The following is a 17379-nucleotide window of genomic DNA, read 5'->3' as shown; positions in this document are numbered from 1 at the left end:
GCCGGGTCGTTGCCATGGAAATCCATGAAGCAGCCGCTCCTGCATGACGTCATCTTCAGTGTTGTCCGGTGTGGGGAGCTCCACCGTAAATCCTCTTCTTGTCAACTCCTCTGCCGCTTCCCGCGCAGATTCATAAGCTCTCACTCCAGAGTCCCAGTGAATTCTCATCTTGGTGAAAGGGGTCTGGAAACGGACCCCCTTTTCTTTAAGCGCTTTTTTGACTCCGCTGTATTTTTTGAGCTTTTGGACCACCTCCGTTGGGTAATCATGATCGAAGATAAGCCGTCTCCCCTCCACCTCGATTTTCTTCTGCCATGCTGCTTTGAGGACCGATTCTTTGGTAGTGAATTGGAGAAAATTGACTATCATGGACCTCGGTGGTGCGCCGCGGCTTGGCTTTTGAGTGAGCGCTCGGTGGGCACGTTGTATCTGAAGGCTGGTTTCGGGAGGCAGGGAGAGCATCTCCATGAGGAGTTTTGTAACATAGTCTATCGCTGAGCTTTTTTCCTCGTCCTCCGGTATTCCAAATATTCGTATGTTGTTACGTCTGCTTCTTCCCTCCACGTCTGTGAGCCGCTCTTTTAATATTTTTTGTTGCTTCAGAGATTTAGAGAGGGCATCTTTCACATCCATGTTCCAGGATTCGATTTGCGCGATGCGTTCTTCGGCGTCGGCAATTTGGGTTCCGTGCGTTTGAAGGGTTTTATTGTTTGTCGCCAGTTGTTGGTAGATTTCTTGTTTCAATTCGGTGATTTCCTTCTTGACATCTTCTGTAACTTGCTCCTTCAAAGAGATCATGTCTTGTTTCATGTCAGCTCTTAGGTCACGGATTTCTTTGCTAATGGAGTCCAGTCCACAACGCATGGTTTCAGCTAGCTGGTTAGCACCAGCACGTTCGTCTCCGTCTTCTTTGGCTTTATCTACATTTCTTCCCTTCATCTGGTCTTGTCTCTTCATTTTTCCTCTGGTTTCGACTCCTCCTTTCATTGAGTGCTTATCTTCGTTTGTTAATAGTGGATTCTGAGGAGTCTATTTTCCTGTTTTGTTGGAAGCATCGAATTACGCCGGCGTCCCGTCCGCCATCTTTTTCAGAAGCCTGCATTTTAGACTGTTTACACCCTTGGTGGGGTGTTTGTGTTTGGGCTCCCAGACCTTTGGCCCTGCTCGTCCTCGGGCGTCTCTTGTTCCGGGTCCTCCATGGCCACGTCGGGTGCATTGGCCCCGGGGGTTTCGGGTTTGTGTGTGTGTGTGTGTTTCGGGGGGGGGGGTTGCTGGGATGAGTTGTGCTTGGGCCGCATTAATGCTGACACCCCGGCCAACAGGAGGACAGGGCAGACGGCGCTTTCTGGGTTCTGTCTTTGTCACTTTTCATTTTTCATTTTCATTTTTTGCTGCCGCAGACAAAAAGAATTTCCCCATCGTGGGATAAATAAATTCTATCTAATCTGTTGTAATTTGTAGCCATTTCTCTTTTATTTGTGTTTTTTGTGTATTTTATTATAAGGGGCTTATTCTTATGTGTGGGGATTGCTGTTTTGCGTTCTTGTTTGTTTTCATGTACAGCACCTTCAGCTGTTCTTTTTTCATGAAAGGTGCCTCAGAAAAAAATTAATTTGAATTAATTTGAACATTTAAATATTATTAAAAATATGTGAGGTCCAATAAGAAATGGTTTCCTTTTTCTCCCAGTGCCAAAAGACAAAAAATGTCATGGTGGCCAGTCAGACTCCTCCCCCTCCCAGCTCTGCTCCAGACTCTCAGCTGTGACTCATCACCTCATCCACGCACCTGCTACTTAAGGAAACTCACCTCAAGCATTCTTCGCCAGTCCGTTAAACCTGATGGTGCTTAACTCACCTCATGCCTCGTCTGGCCCTCTGTGTCATGTTGCCTCGCTTACCTTCTGTTGCTGTGCTTCAGGTCTGCCTTTACCACGAGAGTCACCCGAGTCCTCATCCGACGCGAGCAGAAGCTGAATCCCTCACGCTCCTCAAGAACTCCGGCCACGCCTCCGCCAAGAACTCCAGCCACGCCTCCGCCAAGAACTCCAGCCACGTCGCAGTCAAAAGACTCCACGCCACTGCCGTGAGCTCCGGTCACGCCGCTGTAAGATCTCCGTGCTCACCTTGGTCTACGAGCCGCTGTCAAGCTGCACGCCGCTCTCCCCTACTGGATCCGCTGGCTCCTTCAAAATAAAACCAGTTACTTACCTTTTCACATGCCTGCCTCTTCCTTCCGGGTTGCAGCATCTGGGTCCACCTTGATCTGATCATGACAGAACGGACTGGCCCTTACCCCAACCCAGCTGACCCGGAAAGACTCTGTTTGGCCGTAAATCATCAAGGCATTATGCTGGGACGCCAAGCCGACGGCCTTTCCAAAATGGCTTCAGCTCAACAAGAACTTTTTCACCGCCTCGATGGTTTGTCACAAACTTTATTGGAATTAACTGGACAATTTTCTGATTCCGCAGCACCAGACCCCGCTCCACCTTCAGTCAACCTGGAACCTTCCGCTTCCACCGCTAACCCAGAAAACTACCGTCTCCAGCCAGAGCCATTTTTTGGTAATGTAGAGAATATTGGGTTTTTTTTTACTCCAATGTCAACTATTACTTCAGCAGGCTCCCAGATATTATCACACGGACCACAGCAAGATTACGATGATCGTTAATTCCCTGAGGAGTAAGGTGCTCCAGTGGGCTCAAGCCTTCCTCGCCGCCAACCCCATTACTCAGTTGCCGTTCGAACGCTTCATCTGCGAGTTCAGACTCGTGTTCGACCAACCTCGCAAGCAAGAAGAAGCCACCAGGCGACTCCTCAATCTCCAACAAAGCAACCGGTCAGTCAGCGACCATGTTGTAGATTTTCGCATCCTGGCGGTGGAGGCAGGCTGGACAGATCCCGCCTTGCGGGGTGTTTTTTACCAATCACTCAATGAAACCATAAAAGATCATTTATGTACCCAGCCAGAAGCCACCTCTTTTGAGGAACTTGTGGCCGCCTCGCTGCGCTCTGACATCAGACTTAAAGAACGCCAACATTAACGCCCGCATCCTGTACGTAAGACCACCATGGTCAGTTCTACACCCCCGCCCACCCTAGAACCTCCACCACCGAGTTTTCTACGTAAATACCCTGATAAACCGATGCAGATTTGTTGGAATAATGTATATAGGTTATCTCATATTTGCTTATTTTATGCATCACCTTGCTATATATGTATAGGTGATTTAATCATGTTTACAGAAGTGTCTGTGTGTGTCCAAATCTGTTTCACAGGAAGGTGGAGGTGACACCCTTGGGAGAAAATGTTTCTCTTTGCGTCTTTTCAGCATTCTCCTGAGAATCTGTGTTAGCTGTGTCTAAAATGAATCGAAGGACGCTCTGTGTTAGTTTATCTGTGAGAAACGGCTTTGCAGGTCCAGAGATGAATTGAGAAGACTGTGGAAGGATGGACATGTTGTAATAAATGCTTTCTGATAGCGCTGCAGCTGTGTTTTTATCTGTTTCCCCTCCTTAGAGCTCAGCGCATGTGTAACTTAGGGACAACCCAAATATACTTATTAAAAGAGGAGGCAGCAGAATTTGCGCCAGAGTGGAGAGAGATTGTTTACTGGGTAGATCTCTGTCTGCTCTCCTCGTAAAGGTACCTTTGTCCGTTGGTCTTTCTTTCCTTTTTGAATTGTTATGATGTTGCAGGTTGTTTGAACCCAACATTAATTTGGTCCTTTCGAGCCGGATACCAACATACCTGAGTATTTCAGTGAGCGTGGTGGGCCCCAGGAGACTGTGGCCACAGCTGACTCCTAGGTGAGTCAACCCTTTGTTGGAACTGGTGCCCATCCCGTTGGCTGGAGTCCAAAAGGTTGACGGTATACCAAAGGAGAAAGACAACGGAAAGGACGACGGAGTCCTGTGAAATTCCGTAAGTACGGACGACTACGTACTATTTGGTTGGACGGCGGAGTCCGTGAAATTCCGCGTTTAAAAAGAAGTAAAGCCCTGAGAATTCTAGACACTATCAGGCAAGGACGGCGGGGTCCTGGAAATCCCGTACCATTTGGTTGGACGGCGGAGTCCGTGAAATTCCGTGTTAAATAAAATAATGAAAAGAATACATATATGTATGAATAGATATGATATACAAAATCCCAGTACCATAACTTTCAGATGTAGGAATTAAAGATAATTAAAAAGCCGGCATTTATAAATTAGTAAAGAAAAGAGTGTGTGAATGTTTATGTGATTTTGTGTGCAAATCGCCATATTTGCTGTTTGTTTCTTGTTGCTGTGTTTTGTTGTTGTTGTGTTTAGCAAATCGCTGAATTTGCAGATTGTGTTTTTTGAACTGCTAAACAAGTGTTTTTTGTTTTGTTTTTTTTTTTTTAAAAATGAGAAAGGCACAGAGTGAGGAAAGTCCAAAAGAAAGTTTGCAGAGCAGGGATTGGAAGTATGTGGAAAGTCTGGATCCTACAAAAATCGAGCATTTGGATAAATGGGTAAAAGACTATGGATTAATGGAAGGTTTAACACTCGGAGAATAATTGCATTACAGGATGCGATTAAAGAAAAGACATGAAAAGATCAGGAGAAAATGCAGAAAGCAGGATTTGAGTCTGCGGAATTTTGGTTGAGAGAGGCGGAAAGGAGGAAAAAAAAAGGGCAGTGGGGCTTCAGAGAACAGGAGAGAGCAGAGGGAGGAGGCGCGTGCACGAGCCTGCAGGAAGGAGGACGAGGACGTGCAGGAAGGAGGAGCGCCTGCTCCACACGGAGCAGATGTAAACAGCTTTCTTTACCCCCAGTTAGTAAAGGATCCCCCACCTAATGATGGGGAATCCTCTCAAAAAGGAATGTTGACTAGATCACAGACAGGGCAGAAATTACAGTGGTCAAAAACGATGGGAGAGGGACTTTCTCCTCTCCCGTCTGAACTTAAAGACACATCAGCAATGACAGAATCATTTCCAATGATCCAGGTTGCAAACCCTCAGGCAGGAGATGATCAACTCCGACTATTTTAGTGTATAGGACATGGACAATGGAAGATGTTAAGAAAGCTATAGAAGGTGTGATTTCTTACAAAGCAGATGTGCATCAGTTTGTGCAGGACATGGAAAATTTGAGTGGAAGTGTTTTATCATGGTGGAGGCAGCCGAAGAAGGAAAGTTCCAGAGGGGACATAACAGAAGAGGTTTGAGATGTAGTGAGGATGTCAGAGAGGAGCTTATGGTTACCCCTTTTCAGGGTGTTGGACCTGTGGAAGAGAAGGAAAAAGCATGACGAGGCCAGGGGACAGGGAGCTTTGCATTTTTTAATGCAGGACTCCCTGAAAATCAGAATGATGAGTCAGATGGAGATGATGAGGTGTTGATGAAGTTATACGATTTATTGGCTTATGCAGATGTGAAATCAGAAATTAAATTAAGGATAAATGGGAATGTGATGATTTTTTTTGTATGACGATGGTGCATGTAGGACAGCTATCAAAGAACAAATTCCAGGAGCAAAGCCTGCAGCCACGCGAGTTTCAGTGAAAGCAGCTAATGGTGAAACTGTGTGTATTTCTCAGTTAGAGTTAGTGCAACTAAAATCACTCTTACATAATTGTATGCAGTGCAGCTGTAGCTGCAAAAATGGGGGAAAACATGTTCAATTTTAAATCACCTTTGGTACGTCTTCATGCTGAATGGGCACAATCAGCAGTGGCAGGATCTGGGGGATATTTGGGTCGGATGGGGGAAAGTGCTGATGACTGGATTCCAACACCATCACCCCACATCCAGGGAAGTCCCTCAACTGGACTGACTCGAGTGGCTTTGTTTTGGACAACTTTTGTTAAAATGGGTGTGCATTTGGAAGAAAAACTAAAGGACTGGGCCAGATGATTATTAGTGTTAACTGAGGAGGAGGATGATCTGTTAAAGGATCTCCCTGACACTCTGTGGTGTAAAGGACCCACAGATGTAGGGTTAATTAAAGGCGCTTTACCAGTTCAGATTAGACCAAAAACAATATACACCATGTGTTCGACAATACCCTTTAAGAACAGATGCACAAGAATGTATTAAACCAGTAATTTCAGATTTAATAGCTACAGGAGTAATTATAAAGTGCAATGACTCACCATGTAATACTCCTATATTTCCAGTGAAAAAACAGACGCCCTCCACTGGTTGGAGGATGGTATGAGACTTAGAAGCAGTAAACAATGCAGTTATTCAAAGAGCACCCTGTGTGCCTGACCCCTATACATTACTGAACTCGTTAGGATCGGATGCAGCCGCCTTCACAGTGTTAGACATCAGTAATGCATTCTTTCCTGTGCCTGTCCACAAGGACAGCCAGTACTGGTTTGTGTTCACATATGACGGCCAAAGGTACACTTACACCAGACTACCCCAAGGTTAGTGCGAAATGATGGCGAGCATGACAAAAATTCCAACCTCCAGGGGAAGTAAAAAAATAATTTATGTGGATGATGTTCTGATAGCATCACCAGAGAAAAAAAAAAACTTGTATGAAGGATTCAGTGGCACTGTTAAAACATTTAGCTGATGAACCCACAAAGTCAGTAAAAATAAATTACAGCTGTGCAGGGAACAGGTAAGATATCTTTGTCATATTTAAGCGCAGCAGGACGCACAATTATGGAAGAATGGAAAACTGCAATTCTGCAAGCACCAAATTCTCTAACGAAGAAGCAAATGATGTCATTTTTAGGTCTGATTAATAACTGCAGGAACTGGGTACCAAACTATGCTGAAATAATGGTTTCTCTCCAAAAGTTGATGTATGACAAAATTTTGAAAATGAATTCCCCTGTAAAACTGGACACAGGAAGCAGACAAGGCCTTTTGTAACATAAAACAAGTTCTGGTGTCCAGCACAGCCTTAGAGTTACCTGATTATAGTAAACCTTTTGTATAAATGGTAGACTGCAAAGGTAATTTATTGACCTCAGTTTTAGTTGAACAACATGGAGACAAAATGAAACCTGTAGCTTATTTCTCTTCAAAATTAAATGGTGTGGCATGTGTACTGCCGCATTGCGTTAGGACACCAACTGCGGCATCAATGGCAGTAGAAGTAAGTGCAACAACAGTACTATTCCACCCACTGACCCTTAAGGTTTCGCATGCAGTTTTAGCATTACTTTTACAGATGAGCTTAACTTTTTTTGTCGCCTGCGGGACACTTATCCTGCATGGCCGCATTACTGTTCCAACCGCATCTCACGATAGAATGGTGCACCCAGTTGGACCCTGCTACAATGTTGCCACTTCCTTATGGTGGAAGTGTGCATGATTGCCAAGAATTAGCAGAGAAAACAGCACAGACCAGAAATGAACTAATAGATCAACCACTGACGAAAGGTGTAATACTTTATGTAGATGGTTCTTCAAAGAAAAATGAGGAGGTTGACAAAGAAGTACTTAAAGAAATGCAACAATGGAGATTGGAACCTGAAAAAGAGCTCTGGAACAAACATAATGCTAAACTCCTAAATAGTATATATGTATGACCAGAAAACAAACCTACTTTATAAAAAAAACTATTTTTAAATGGGCAGCTATAATGACCCATGGGGTGACCCATGGGTCAACGGGGGCAATGATGGGACAGGTAAACAAATATTGGATTTAATTCTTATTCAAAAAAATTTTTTATAGGAGCATGTAAGCACAATGCTCAGGGAAATCTTAGACCAACACGAGGGAAGTTTCCAACTCCCCAATATCCGTTTCAGGTTATACACATGGACTTGATAGAATTAAAAGGAAAAATTCTGTCTGGTCATAATAGATGCATTCTCTAAATGGATTTAATTTCTTCCCACCAAAACATCCTGATGCAATAACAGTAGCCAAAGCATTATGCAAAGATATAATTCCTCAGTATGGTATACCTGGGAAAAAAAAAAAAAAGACAATTATTATTTATAGTGACAATGGGTCTCATTTTGTTAATCGAATTATGAAAAGGATAGGAACTATGTTTCACATTAATACAATAACAAAGCAGGATGCCCACTCCATCAGCCCTCTAATTAAGTGCTTGAAGGAATTACAAATCTGGATGGCTCTTAAGTTTTCTCCACCTCAATGACGAAAACACAGAGGTGATTGTCTTCGGTCCCAGTGTCAACAGTGAGTCACACCCAATAGCTCTGGGCTCTCTCACTCATTCAGTTAAATCTACTCTGACAAACTTAGGAGTGAAGATGGACATTGGTTTTAAATTTGGACAAGCAGATCCGTTCGGTGGTGAGATCCAGCTTCTTTCAGTTAAGGCAGCTGGCTAAAGTCAAATTGTTTTTATCAAGAAAGTTCTTTGAGACAGTAATCCACGCCTTTGTTATAACTCGGATTGATTACTGTAACTCTCTTTACTTCGGTGCCCCTCACTCATCCTTGTCCCGTCTCCAGCTGGTGCAGAACTTTGGTGCACGCTTGTTAACTGGAACGTGGAAGAGAGAGCATATCACACCAGTTCTGGCTGCCTGTCCATTTTAGAGTTTAAAAAAAAAAAATCTTTTATTTGTTTTTAAGTCTTTAAGTGGTCTGGCTCCACCCTACCTCTCTGAGCTGCATTCCCCTTCCCGCTCACTTAGATCAGCTGACCAGCTGCTCCTGGATGTGCCAAGGACACGGCAGAAATTCAGGGGGGACAGAGCAATTGCCGTTGCTGGCCCCAGCTTGTAGAATGCACTCCCTATGCAGATTAGGAAGGCCCGTTCGTTGAATGATTTTAAATCCAAGTTAAAAACTCACTTTTTCTCTCTGGGGTTTAACTCGGTGTGAGTTGATGTTTTTATTGGTCTTATTTATTTTTATTTAACTTCTTGATTTTATACCGTTTGTTTTAGTTTGTTGTTTTGTTTTATTCTGCATTGTTAAGCCTTTTGGTCAGCTCCTGCTGTTTTAAAATCGCTTTATAAATAAAGTTGACTTGGCTTGACTTGACATTGTCTTAAAGAATCACTGTGCGTACCACCTGCAAAGTGCTGGGTTAGTATAAATAATGACTGGTACAATTAACAATAGGCTGAAGGAATGTATTGTGGACACTGGACTCAGTGTCTAGATTTAGTGAAACTGTGCATAAAATAAACATTACCAGTGCAATAAGGCCGAGACCCTTTTTGGAAGACCTTACAGGTTACCGCAGTTTAAAAACCAATGGGAGACTAATAAAGAAGCAAACCTGGCTGACTATATGAGGGCCATTTTAGTAAAACAAAGAGACATCTTGACTAATGAAAAACCTTTTGCCCCTCAGCAGGAAAACCAGCTTTTAGAACCAGGTGATTGGGTTCTGATAAGAAGCATCAAGAAATAACACTGGTATTCACCCAAGTGGGAGGGGCCATACCAGGCACTGCTGGCCACTCCTACTGCAGTCAAATTCGCTGGAAGATCCACCTGTGTTCACCTGACATATTGTTTATATTGTAAAAAGGTAATCTCGACTGGAAACTCAAAGGTGGAAGGTGAGCTAAAGTCTGATATAGGGTGGACTCAGACGTTTAGAGTCTGGGTAGACCCGAAAGTCAGTGAAGCCTCCTGTAAAGCCACCAACCCATATAGACGACGAAAAAAGAAATAACAGTTGGTCGAGATGGTAAACCAATGTTTTCAAATTTGTGTGAAATGTATTGTTGTTGTGATCATAACCATTGTTATAGTGTGGCATACCTGGCAGTACTTGCGCCCCCCTGGGTATGAAAATGGAACAACCCTTTCGACTGAGAGGAGGACTGTAAGTCCAACCACTAATGTTTGCTCAAGACGACTAATGGCTAAAGGAAATCCACTAAACCCAGAGAATACTGCTACTATTTTTAACTTGCAACTCTTGAAACTAAATTCTGTTACCTTTTTCTGTGTATCCTATAACGGTTGACGTTTTGGTTGCTGAAATGTCTGGTATTTATCCTCACAGATGGAAACCTCGCCATAAGCGGGAAGTGTGGCTGAGAGACACTGACCCTACTTACATAGACGCCATAGGGGTTCCTTATGGAGTACCAGATGAATGTACATTGATTAATCAGGTGGCTGCCGGCTGGGGATCTTCACTCTGTTGGTGGTGTACAATTGTCAAAGGCGTGGACAGGATCAACTACATCCACTACAACGTCCAAAAAATTAGGTAACTGGAAACGAGAAGGGTTTGAAGCTGTGCATGAACAGCTTTCTGTTACATCTATAATGGCATTCAGGAACAGGATCACTCTCGACATGCTGGTGGCTGAAAAGGGTGGCGTGTGCACCATGTTCAGTGAACAGTGTTGCACGTTCATTCCTAACAACACCGCTGCAGACAGCAGTCTGACCAAGGCCAAAGAGGGCCTTCGCACTCTCAATGGTAAGATGAAGGACCATTCCGGTGTTGATACCACCATGTGGGACTCCTGGCTGGATGTGTTTGGGAAGTACCACTCATTGGTAGCTTCCACTTTGGTGTCCATATCTGTATTTATTGCAATCTTGACCTTGTGTGGATGCTGTTGTATTCCTTGCCTGCGTTCTTTGTGCAATTGTCTCATCTCCACAGCTATTAGACCTGAAGAGACCCAGCTGCGTCCCATCTGTGTAAGTGTCTCCAACAAACACCCTCCAAGTGTAATTGTGTTTGTGCTCTTAAACGTGATCTTACAGTTAGAAATCTTGTGAAGTGGCTAACTAATAGTGATGTTAGGTTTGCGCAGATATGGATAAACAGGGGGGAGTTATGTTGGAATAATGTATATAGGTTATCTCATATTTGCTTATTTTATGCATCACCTTGCTATATATGTATAGGTGATTTAATCATGTTTGCAGAAGTGTCTGTGTGTGTCCAAATCTGTTTCACAGGAAGGTGGAGGTGACACCCTTGGGAGAAAATGTTTCACTTTGCGTCTTTTCAGCATTCTCCTGAGAATCTGTGTTAGCTATGTCTAAAATGAATCGTAGGACGCTCTGTGTTAGTTTATCTGTGAGAAATGGCTTTGCAGGTCCAGAGATGAATTGAGAAGACTGTGGAAGGATGGACATGTTGTAATAAATGCTTTCTGATAGCGCTGCAGCTGTGTTTTTATCTGTTTCCCCTCCTTAGAGCTCAGCGCATGTGTAACTTAGGGACAACCCAAATATACTTATTAAAAGAGAAGGCAGCAGAATTTGCGCCAGAGTGGAGAGAGATTGTTTACTGGGTAGATCTCTGTCTGCTCTCCTCGTAAAGGTACCTTTGTCCGTTGGTCTTTCTTTCCTTTTTGAATTGTTATGATGTTGCAGGTTGTTTGAACCCAACAAGATTGGTCTCTCTTGCCTCTCAGCTGAAGAACGTAGCAAACGTCGTGTAGAAGGGCAATGTTTCTACTGTGGGGGTCAAGGTCACCAAGACTCTCAGTGTTCACTTCATTTAAACCCCCGTACCCCCCCGGTAAAAGCCAGGCCACGGGAGGATAAGTCAGTTGTTTCTACCCGAAATAACTTTTGTTATGTTCCTGTCAAGCTATGTGTCCGGTCTAAGTGTTCTGATTCTCATGCCCTCAGACTCTGGTGCTGAGCAAAGCCTCATTGATCATTCTTTGGTTTCCCGTCTCTCTCTCCCTTTAGAGCCCCTCGACAATCCTATCAACGCCGCCGGTTTGGGGGGGGTCAACATCTCTCATGCATCACCCACCGCACGAGACCCGTGTTACTCATCACTTCTGGTAACCATCACGAGTATATTCGGTTTTTCGTCACCACATCCCCTCACAGTCCTGTTGTTCTGGGTTATTCGTGGCTTAAGGTCCACAACCCTCAGTTTGACTGGGCCAAGCAACGCGTTTCCAATTGGAGTGGGTTTTGTCTGGCTAACTGCCTTCAATCATCTATTCCACCCGTTCCTCTTGCTATTATTCCTCAGCTCGAGGACATCGATTTATCATCCGTTCCCTCTTGTTCCCACGAATACAAAGCCGTTTTCAGTAAAAGTAAGGCGGGTTCGTTACCACCACATCGTCCCTATGATTGCGCCATAGAACTACTTCCTGGCGCTACGCTCCCCAAGGGCCACTTATACAATCTCTCCGGCCCTGAGAAAACCGCCATGGAAACCTATATTCATGAAGCCCTTTCCTCCGGCCAAATTCACCCCTCCACGGCCACGGGGATTTCCCCCTTTGAAGCCTCGCTGGGCTACTCTCCCCCTCTGTTTCCCTCACAGGAGCTTGACCTTGCCGTTCCCTCCGTCCAGGAGCACCTTCGCTGCCAGCGCATTTGGACCCAAACCTGAGAGGCGCTCCTACGTACCAAGGATGCCAATTGTCGCATAGCCAACAGGCACAGGGTGGAGGGTCCCATGTACCAGGTTGGGCAGAAGGTGTGGCTATCATCCAAGAACATCCCCATTCCATCCTCGTCCCGCAAACTGTCGCCCCGGTACATTGGGCCCTACGTCATCGAGAGAATGATCAATCCCACTTGCGTTTGCCTCCGTCTGCCTGCGGCCCTTAAGGTACATCCATCGTTTAACGTTTCTCAAATTAAGCCCTTTCTGGACAGCCCTTTGTGCCTGCCTTCCGTCTCCCCACCACCCACCCGGATCATCGACAGCACTCCGGTGTTCACGGTCTCCAGGATTTTGGACGTTCGCCGCCGTGGTTTTCAGTACTTGGTGGATTGGGAAGGGTGCGGACCTGAGGAGCACTCATGGGTCTCCCGTTCTCTCATCCTCGACCCTTCCCTCATCGCCGATTTTTACCGTGCTCATCCGGATCGGCGTCCTGGACCACCTGGAGGTGGTCGTTGGGGGGGGGTACTGTCATGGTGGCCTGTCAGACTCCTCCCCCTCCCAGCTCTGCTCCAGACTCTCAGCTGTGACTCATCACCTCATCCACGCACCTGCTACTTAAGGAGACTCACCTCAAGCATTCTTCGCCAGTCCGTTAAACCTGATGGTGCTTAACTCATCTCATGCCTCGTCTGGCCCTCTGTGTCATGTTGCCTCGCTTACCTTCTGTTGCTGTGCTTCAGGTCTGCCTTTACCACGAGAGTCACCCGAGTCCTCATCCGACGCGAGCAGAAGCTGAATCCCTCACGCTCCTCAAGAACTCCGGCCACGCCTCCGCCAAGAACTCCAGCCACGCCTCCGCCAAGAACTCCAGCCACGTCGCAGTCAAAAGACTCCACGCCACTGCCGTGAGCTCCGGTCACGCCGCTGTAAGATCTCCGTGCTCACCTTGGTCTACGAGCCGCTGTCAAGCTGCACGCCGCTCTCCCCTTCTGGATCCGTTGGCTCATTCAAAATAAATCCCCCGTACCCCCCCGGTAAAAGCCAGGCCACGGGAGGATAAGTCAGTTGTTTCTACCCGAAATAACTTTTGTTATGTTCCTGTCAAGCTATGTGTCCGGTCTAAGTGTTCTGATTCTCATGCCCTCAGACTCTGGTGCTGAGCAAAGCCTCATTGATCATTCTTTGGTTTCCCGTCTCTCTCTCTCCCTTTAGAGCCCCTCGACAATCCTATCAACGCCGCCGGTTTGGGGGGGATCAACATCTCTCATGCATCACCCACCGCACGAGACCCGTGTTACTCATCACTTCTGGTAACCATCACGAGTATATTCGGTTTTTCGTCACCACATCCCCTCACAGTCCTATTGTTCTGGGTTATTCGTGGCTTAAGGTCCACAACCCTCAGTTTGACTGGGCCAAGCAACGCGTTTCCAATTGGAGTGGGTTTTGTCTGGCTAACTGCCTTCAATCAGCTATTCCACCCATTCCTCTTGCTATAATTCCTCAGCTCGAGGACATCGATTTATCATCCGTTCCCTCTTGTTCCCACGAATACAAAGCCGTTTTCAGTAAAAGTAAGGCGGGTTCGTTACCACCACATCGTCCCTATGATTGCGCCATAGAACTACTTCCTGGCGCTACGCTCCCCAAGGGCCACTTATACAATCTCTCCGGCCCTGAGAAAACCGCCATGGAAACCTATATTAATGAAGCCCTTTCCTCCGGCCAAATTCACCCCTCCACGGCCACGGGCATTAGCCTCGCTGGGCTACTCTCCCCCTCTGTTTCCCTCACAGGAGCTTGACCTTGCCGTTCCCTCCGTCCAGGAGCACCTTCGCTGCCAGCGCATTTGGACCCAAACCTGAGAGGCGCTCCTACGTACCAAGGATGCCAATTGTCGCATAGCCAACAGGCACAGGGTGGAGGGTCCCATGTACCAGGTTAGGCAGAAGGTGTGGCTATCATCCAAGAACATCCCCATTCCATCCTCGTCCCGCAAACTGTCGCCCCGGTACATTGGGCCCTACGTCATCGAGAGAATAATCAATCCCACCTGCGTTTGCCTCCGTTAAACCTGATGGTGCTTAACTCACCTCATGCCTCGTCTGGCCCTCTATGTCATGTTGCCTCGCTTACCTTCTGTTGCTTTGCTTCAGGTCTGCCTTCACCACGAGAGTCACCCGAGTCCTCATCCGACGCGAGCAGAAGCTGAATCCCTCACGCTCCTCATGAATTCCGGCCACGCCTCCGCCAAGAACTCCAGCCACGTCGCAGTCAAAAGACTCCATTCACGCCACTGCCGTGAGCTCCGGTCACGCCGCTGTAAGATCTCTATGCTCACCTTGGTCTACGAGCCGCTGTCAAGCTGCACGCCGCTCTCCCCTACTGTATCCGCTGGCTCCTTCAAAATAAAACCAGTTACTTACCTTTTCACATACCTGCCTCTTCCTTCCGGGTTGCAGCATCTGGGTCCACCTTGATCTGATCATGACAAAAAAGGCTTAAAAAATGGTTTCGCAACCTGATTGTCTGACCTGAGACTGGAAGATCGTGGCTTCAAATCCACAGACAGCAACAAAAGAAAATAACGTTTTCCTGTTTGAAATTCAGTATTTAGGGTTGGATAAAGGTGGGGGGTTATCAACCTCCAAATAGTTCCTGGTTGTTTTCTGCCCACAGTTTGTTTGACAAAACTTAATCTGTGGTTAATCACTGATCCTTTCCTCAACTTTGCTAATACATTTTCCTTATGGAATTTATTTCCGCATTCTGCTAAAACAATTCATCGCAGCTGCAACCTTACCTTAAAATCAGCTTCAAGAGGGTCTCTTCTCGACATTTTTTCACCCCCTTTTTCATAGGTGTGCCATATCAAGATGCTGATTAGACAGCATGATTATTGCACAGGTGTGCCATAGACTGGCCACAAGATAAGGCCACTCTGAAATCTTCAGTTTTGTTTTATTGGGGGGGTCAGGGGACTCAGACAACCAGTCAGTATCTGGTGTGACCACCATTTGCCCCATGAACTGCGACACATCTCCTTCGCATAAAGTTGATCAGGTTGTCTATTGTGGCCTGTGGAATGTTGGTCCACTCTTCTTCAATGGCTGTGCGAAGTTGCTGGATATTGGCAGGAACTGGAACACGCTGTCGTATACGCCGATCCAGAGCATCCCAAACATGCTCAATGGGTGACATGTCCGGTGAGTATGCTGGCCATCCAAGAACTGGGATGTTTTCAGCTTCCAAGAATTGTGTCCAGATCCTTGCAACATGGGGCCGTGCATTACCATGCTGCAACATGTGGTGATGTTGTTGGATGTACGGCACAACAATGGGCCCCAGGATCTCGTCACGGCATCTCTGTGCATTCAAAATGCCATCAATAAAATGTACCTGTGTTCTTCGCCCATAACAGATGCCTGCCCGTACCATAACCCCACCACCACCATGGGCTACTCGATCCACAACATTGACATCAGAAAACCGCTGTCTGCCATCTCCCCTGAACAGTGTAAACCTGGATTCATCCGTGAAGAGAACACCTATCCAACATGCCAGACGCCATCGCATGTGAGCATTTGCCCACTCAAGTCGGTTACGACGACGAACTGGAGTGAGGTCGAGACCTCGAGGAGGACGACGAGCATGCAGATGAGCTTCCCTGAGACGGTTTCTGACAGTTTGTGCAGAAAATCTGTGGTTATGCAAACCGATTGTTTCAGCAGCTGTCCGAGTGGCTGGTCTCAGATGATCTTGGAGGTGGACATGCTGGATGTGGAGATCTTGGGCTGGTGTGGTTACACGTGGTCTGCGGTTGTGAGGCCGGTTGGATGTGCTGCCAAATTCTCTGAAACGCCTTTGGAGATGGCATATGGTGGAGAAATGGACATTCAATTCCCTAGCAACAGCTCTGGTGGACATTCCTGCTATCAGCATGCCAATTGAATGCTCCCTCAAAACTTGTGACATTTGTGGCATTGTGCTGTGTGATACAGACTGGACAGATTTCACAGATTTCACACACTGACAGATTTCAGAGTGGCCTTTTCTTGTGGCCAGTCTAAGGCACACCTGTGCAATAATCATGCTGTCTAATCAGCATCTTGATATGGCACACCTGTGAGGTGGGATGGATTGTCTTGGCAAAGGAGAAGTGCTCACTATCACAGATTTAGACAGATTCGGGAACAATATTTCAGAGAACTGGTTATTATGTGTATGTGGAAAATGTTTCACATCTTTGAGTTCATACCATAAAAAATGGGAGCAATATCAATATTGCGTTTAGATTTTTGGTCAGTGCAGAAAATACGTATTTAAACTTCCTATTTGATTAAAAGAAAAAAAAAACACCTAACAAGAACTTTATTGAAACCCCGTTTTATACCTTTGAAAAATCAAGATAAAATTCGATAACATGGCTTCCAGTGCACAGCCGCAAAGATGGCAGCTTAGAGTCTTCTCTCCTCCGACATTAGGAATTAAATTGCCCTTCAAACTCGACAAACAATATCCAAAGTGATTCTAAGAGATGGAAAAGGGCAAGATGTGGACGCGAGACAAGCAGGCTAAACTTAAGCCAAAGAAAACCACGCAAACTGCTGATTTTCATGGAAGCAACAGCCCGGAGTGCCCATGTGCTGGTGTTAGCAGCGCATCACCGGCTAATGCTAACAAAGACGAGCCAGATGAAGAAATCCACCTAACAACAATACTGACAGAAATAAAAAGTTTCCGCCAAGACAACAAACAACAATTGAGAGAAATTAAGGAAGAGATTAGCAAGGCAAAGATAAGGCTTGACGAGGCGGAAGAGCGGATTGTGAACGCTGAGTAGAGACTGCAATCAATGGAAGAAGTCATGGAAGAGCTGGTGAAACTTCAGTCACAGCTAGAAACTCAACAATCTGACAAGGAAGAAAGGGCTAGACGAAACAACATCAGGATCTACTCTGTGGCGGAGGGCTCCGAAAATAAATCCCCATCAATGATACAATTTGTCAAAGAGCTGCTTAAACAAAATCTGTCATTAGCGGAAGACAGAAACCTCCAGATCGAACGAGCACACCGAGCCCTGGGTCCAGCACCACGAGAAGGGGGGCCG

At 46.0% G+C, this 17379-nt stretch overlaps 1 protein-coding gene across 2 annotated transcripts in view; it reads left to right on the top strand.

The window, feature by feature from the left end:
* LOC144991972 (uncharacterized) overlaps window positions 1-9605 on the top strand; it is a 60128-nt gene extending 50523 nt beyond the window's left edge. The window contains exons 2-3 of one of the 2 annotated variants that reach the window (XR_013655673.1): window positions 1690-1844; window positions 1921-9605. Coding sequence is in view for 1 of the 2 variants with exons in the window: in XM_078946404.1 (XP_078802530.1) it covers window positions 1921-2196 (276 nt within the window). In the remaining variant the exon portion in view is untranslated. The remainder of the gene's footprint in view (window positions 1-1689; window positions 1845-1920) is intronic. The other variant, XM_078946404.1, reaches the window with a different exon arrangement.
* Window positions 9606-17379: the final 7774 nt, after the last annotated feature.

This window comes from Oryzias latipes, chromosome 4 (genome assembly GCF_053564925.1).
Source record: "Oryzias latipes strain Hd-rR chromosome 4, Olatipes_Hd-rR_3.1".
Classification (NCBI taxonomy): domain Eukaryota; kingdom Metazoa; phylum Chordata; class Actinopteri; order Beloniformes; family Adrianichthyidae; genus Oryzias; species Oryzias latipes.
This window is presented reverse-complemented; position numbering and strand designations above follow the sequence as displayed.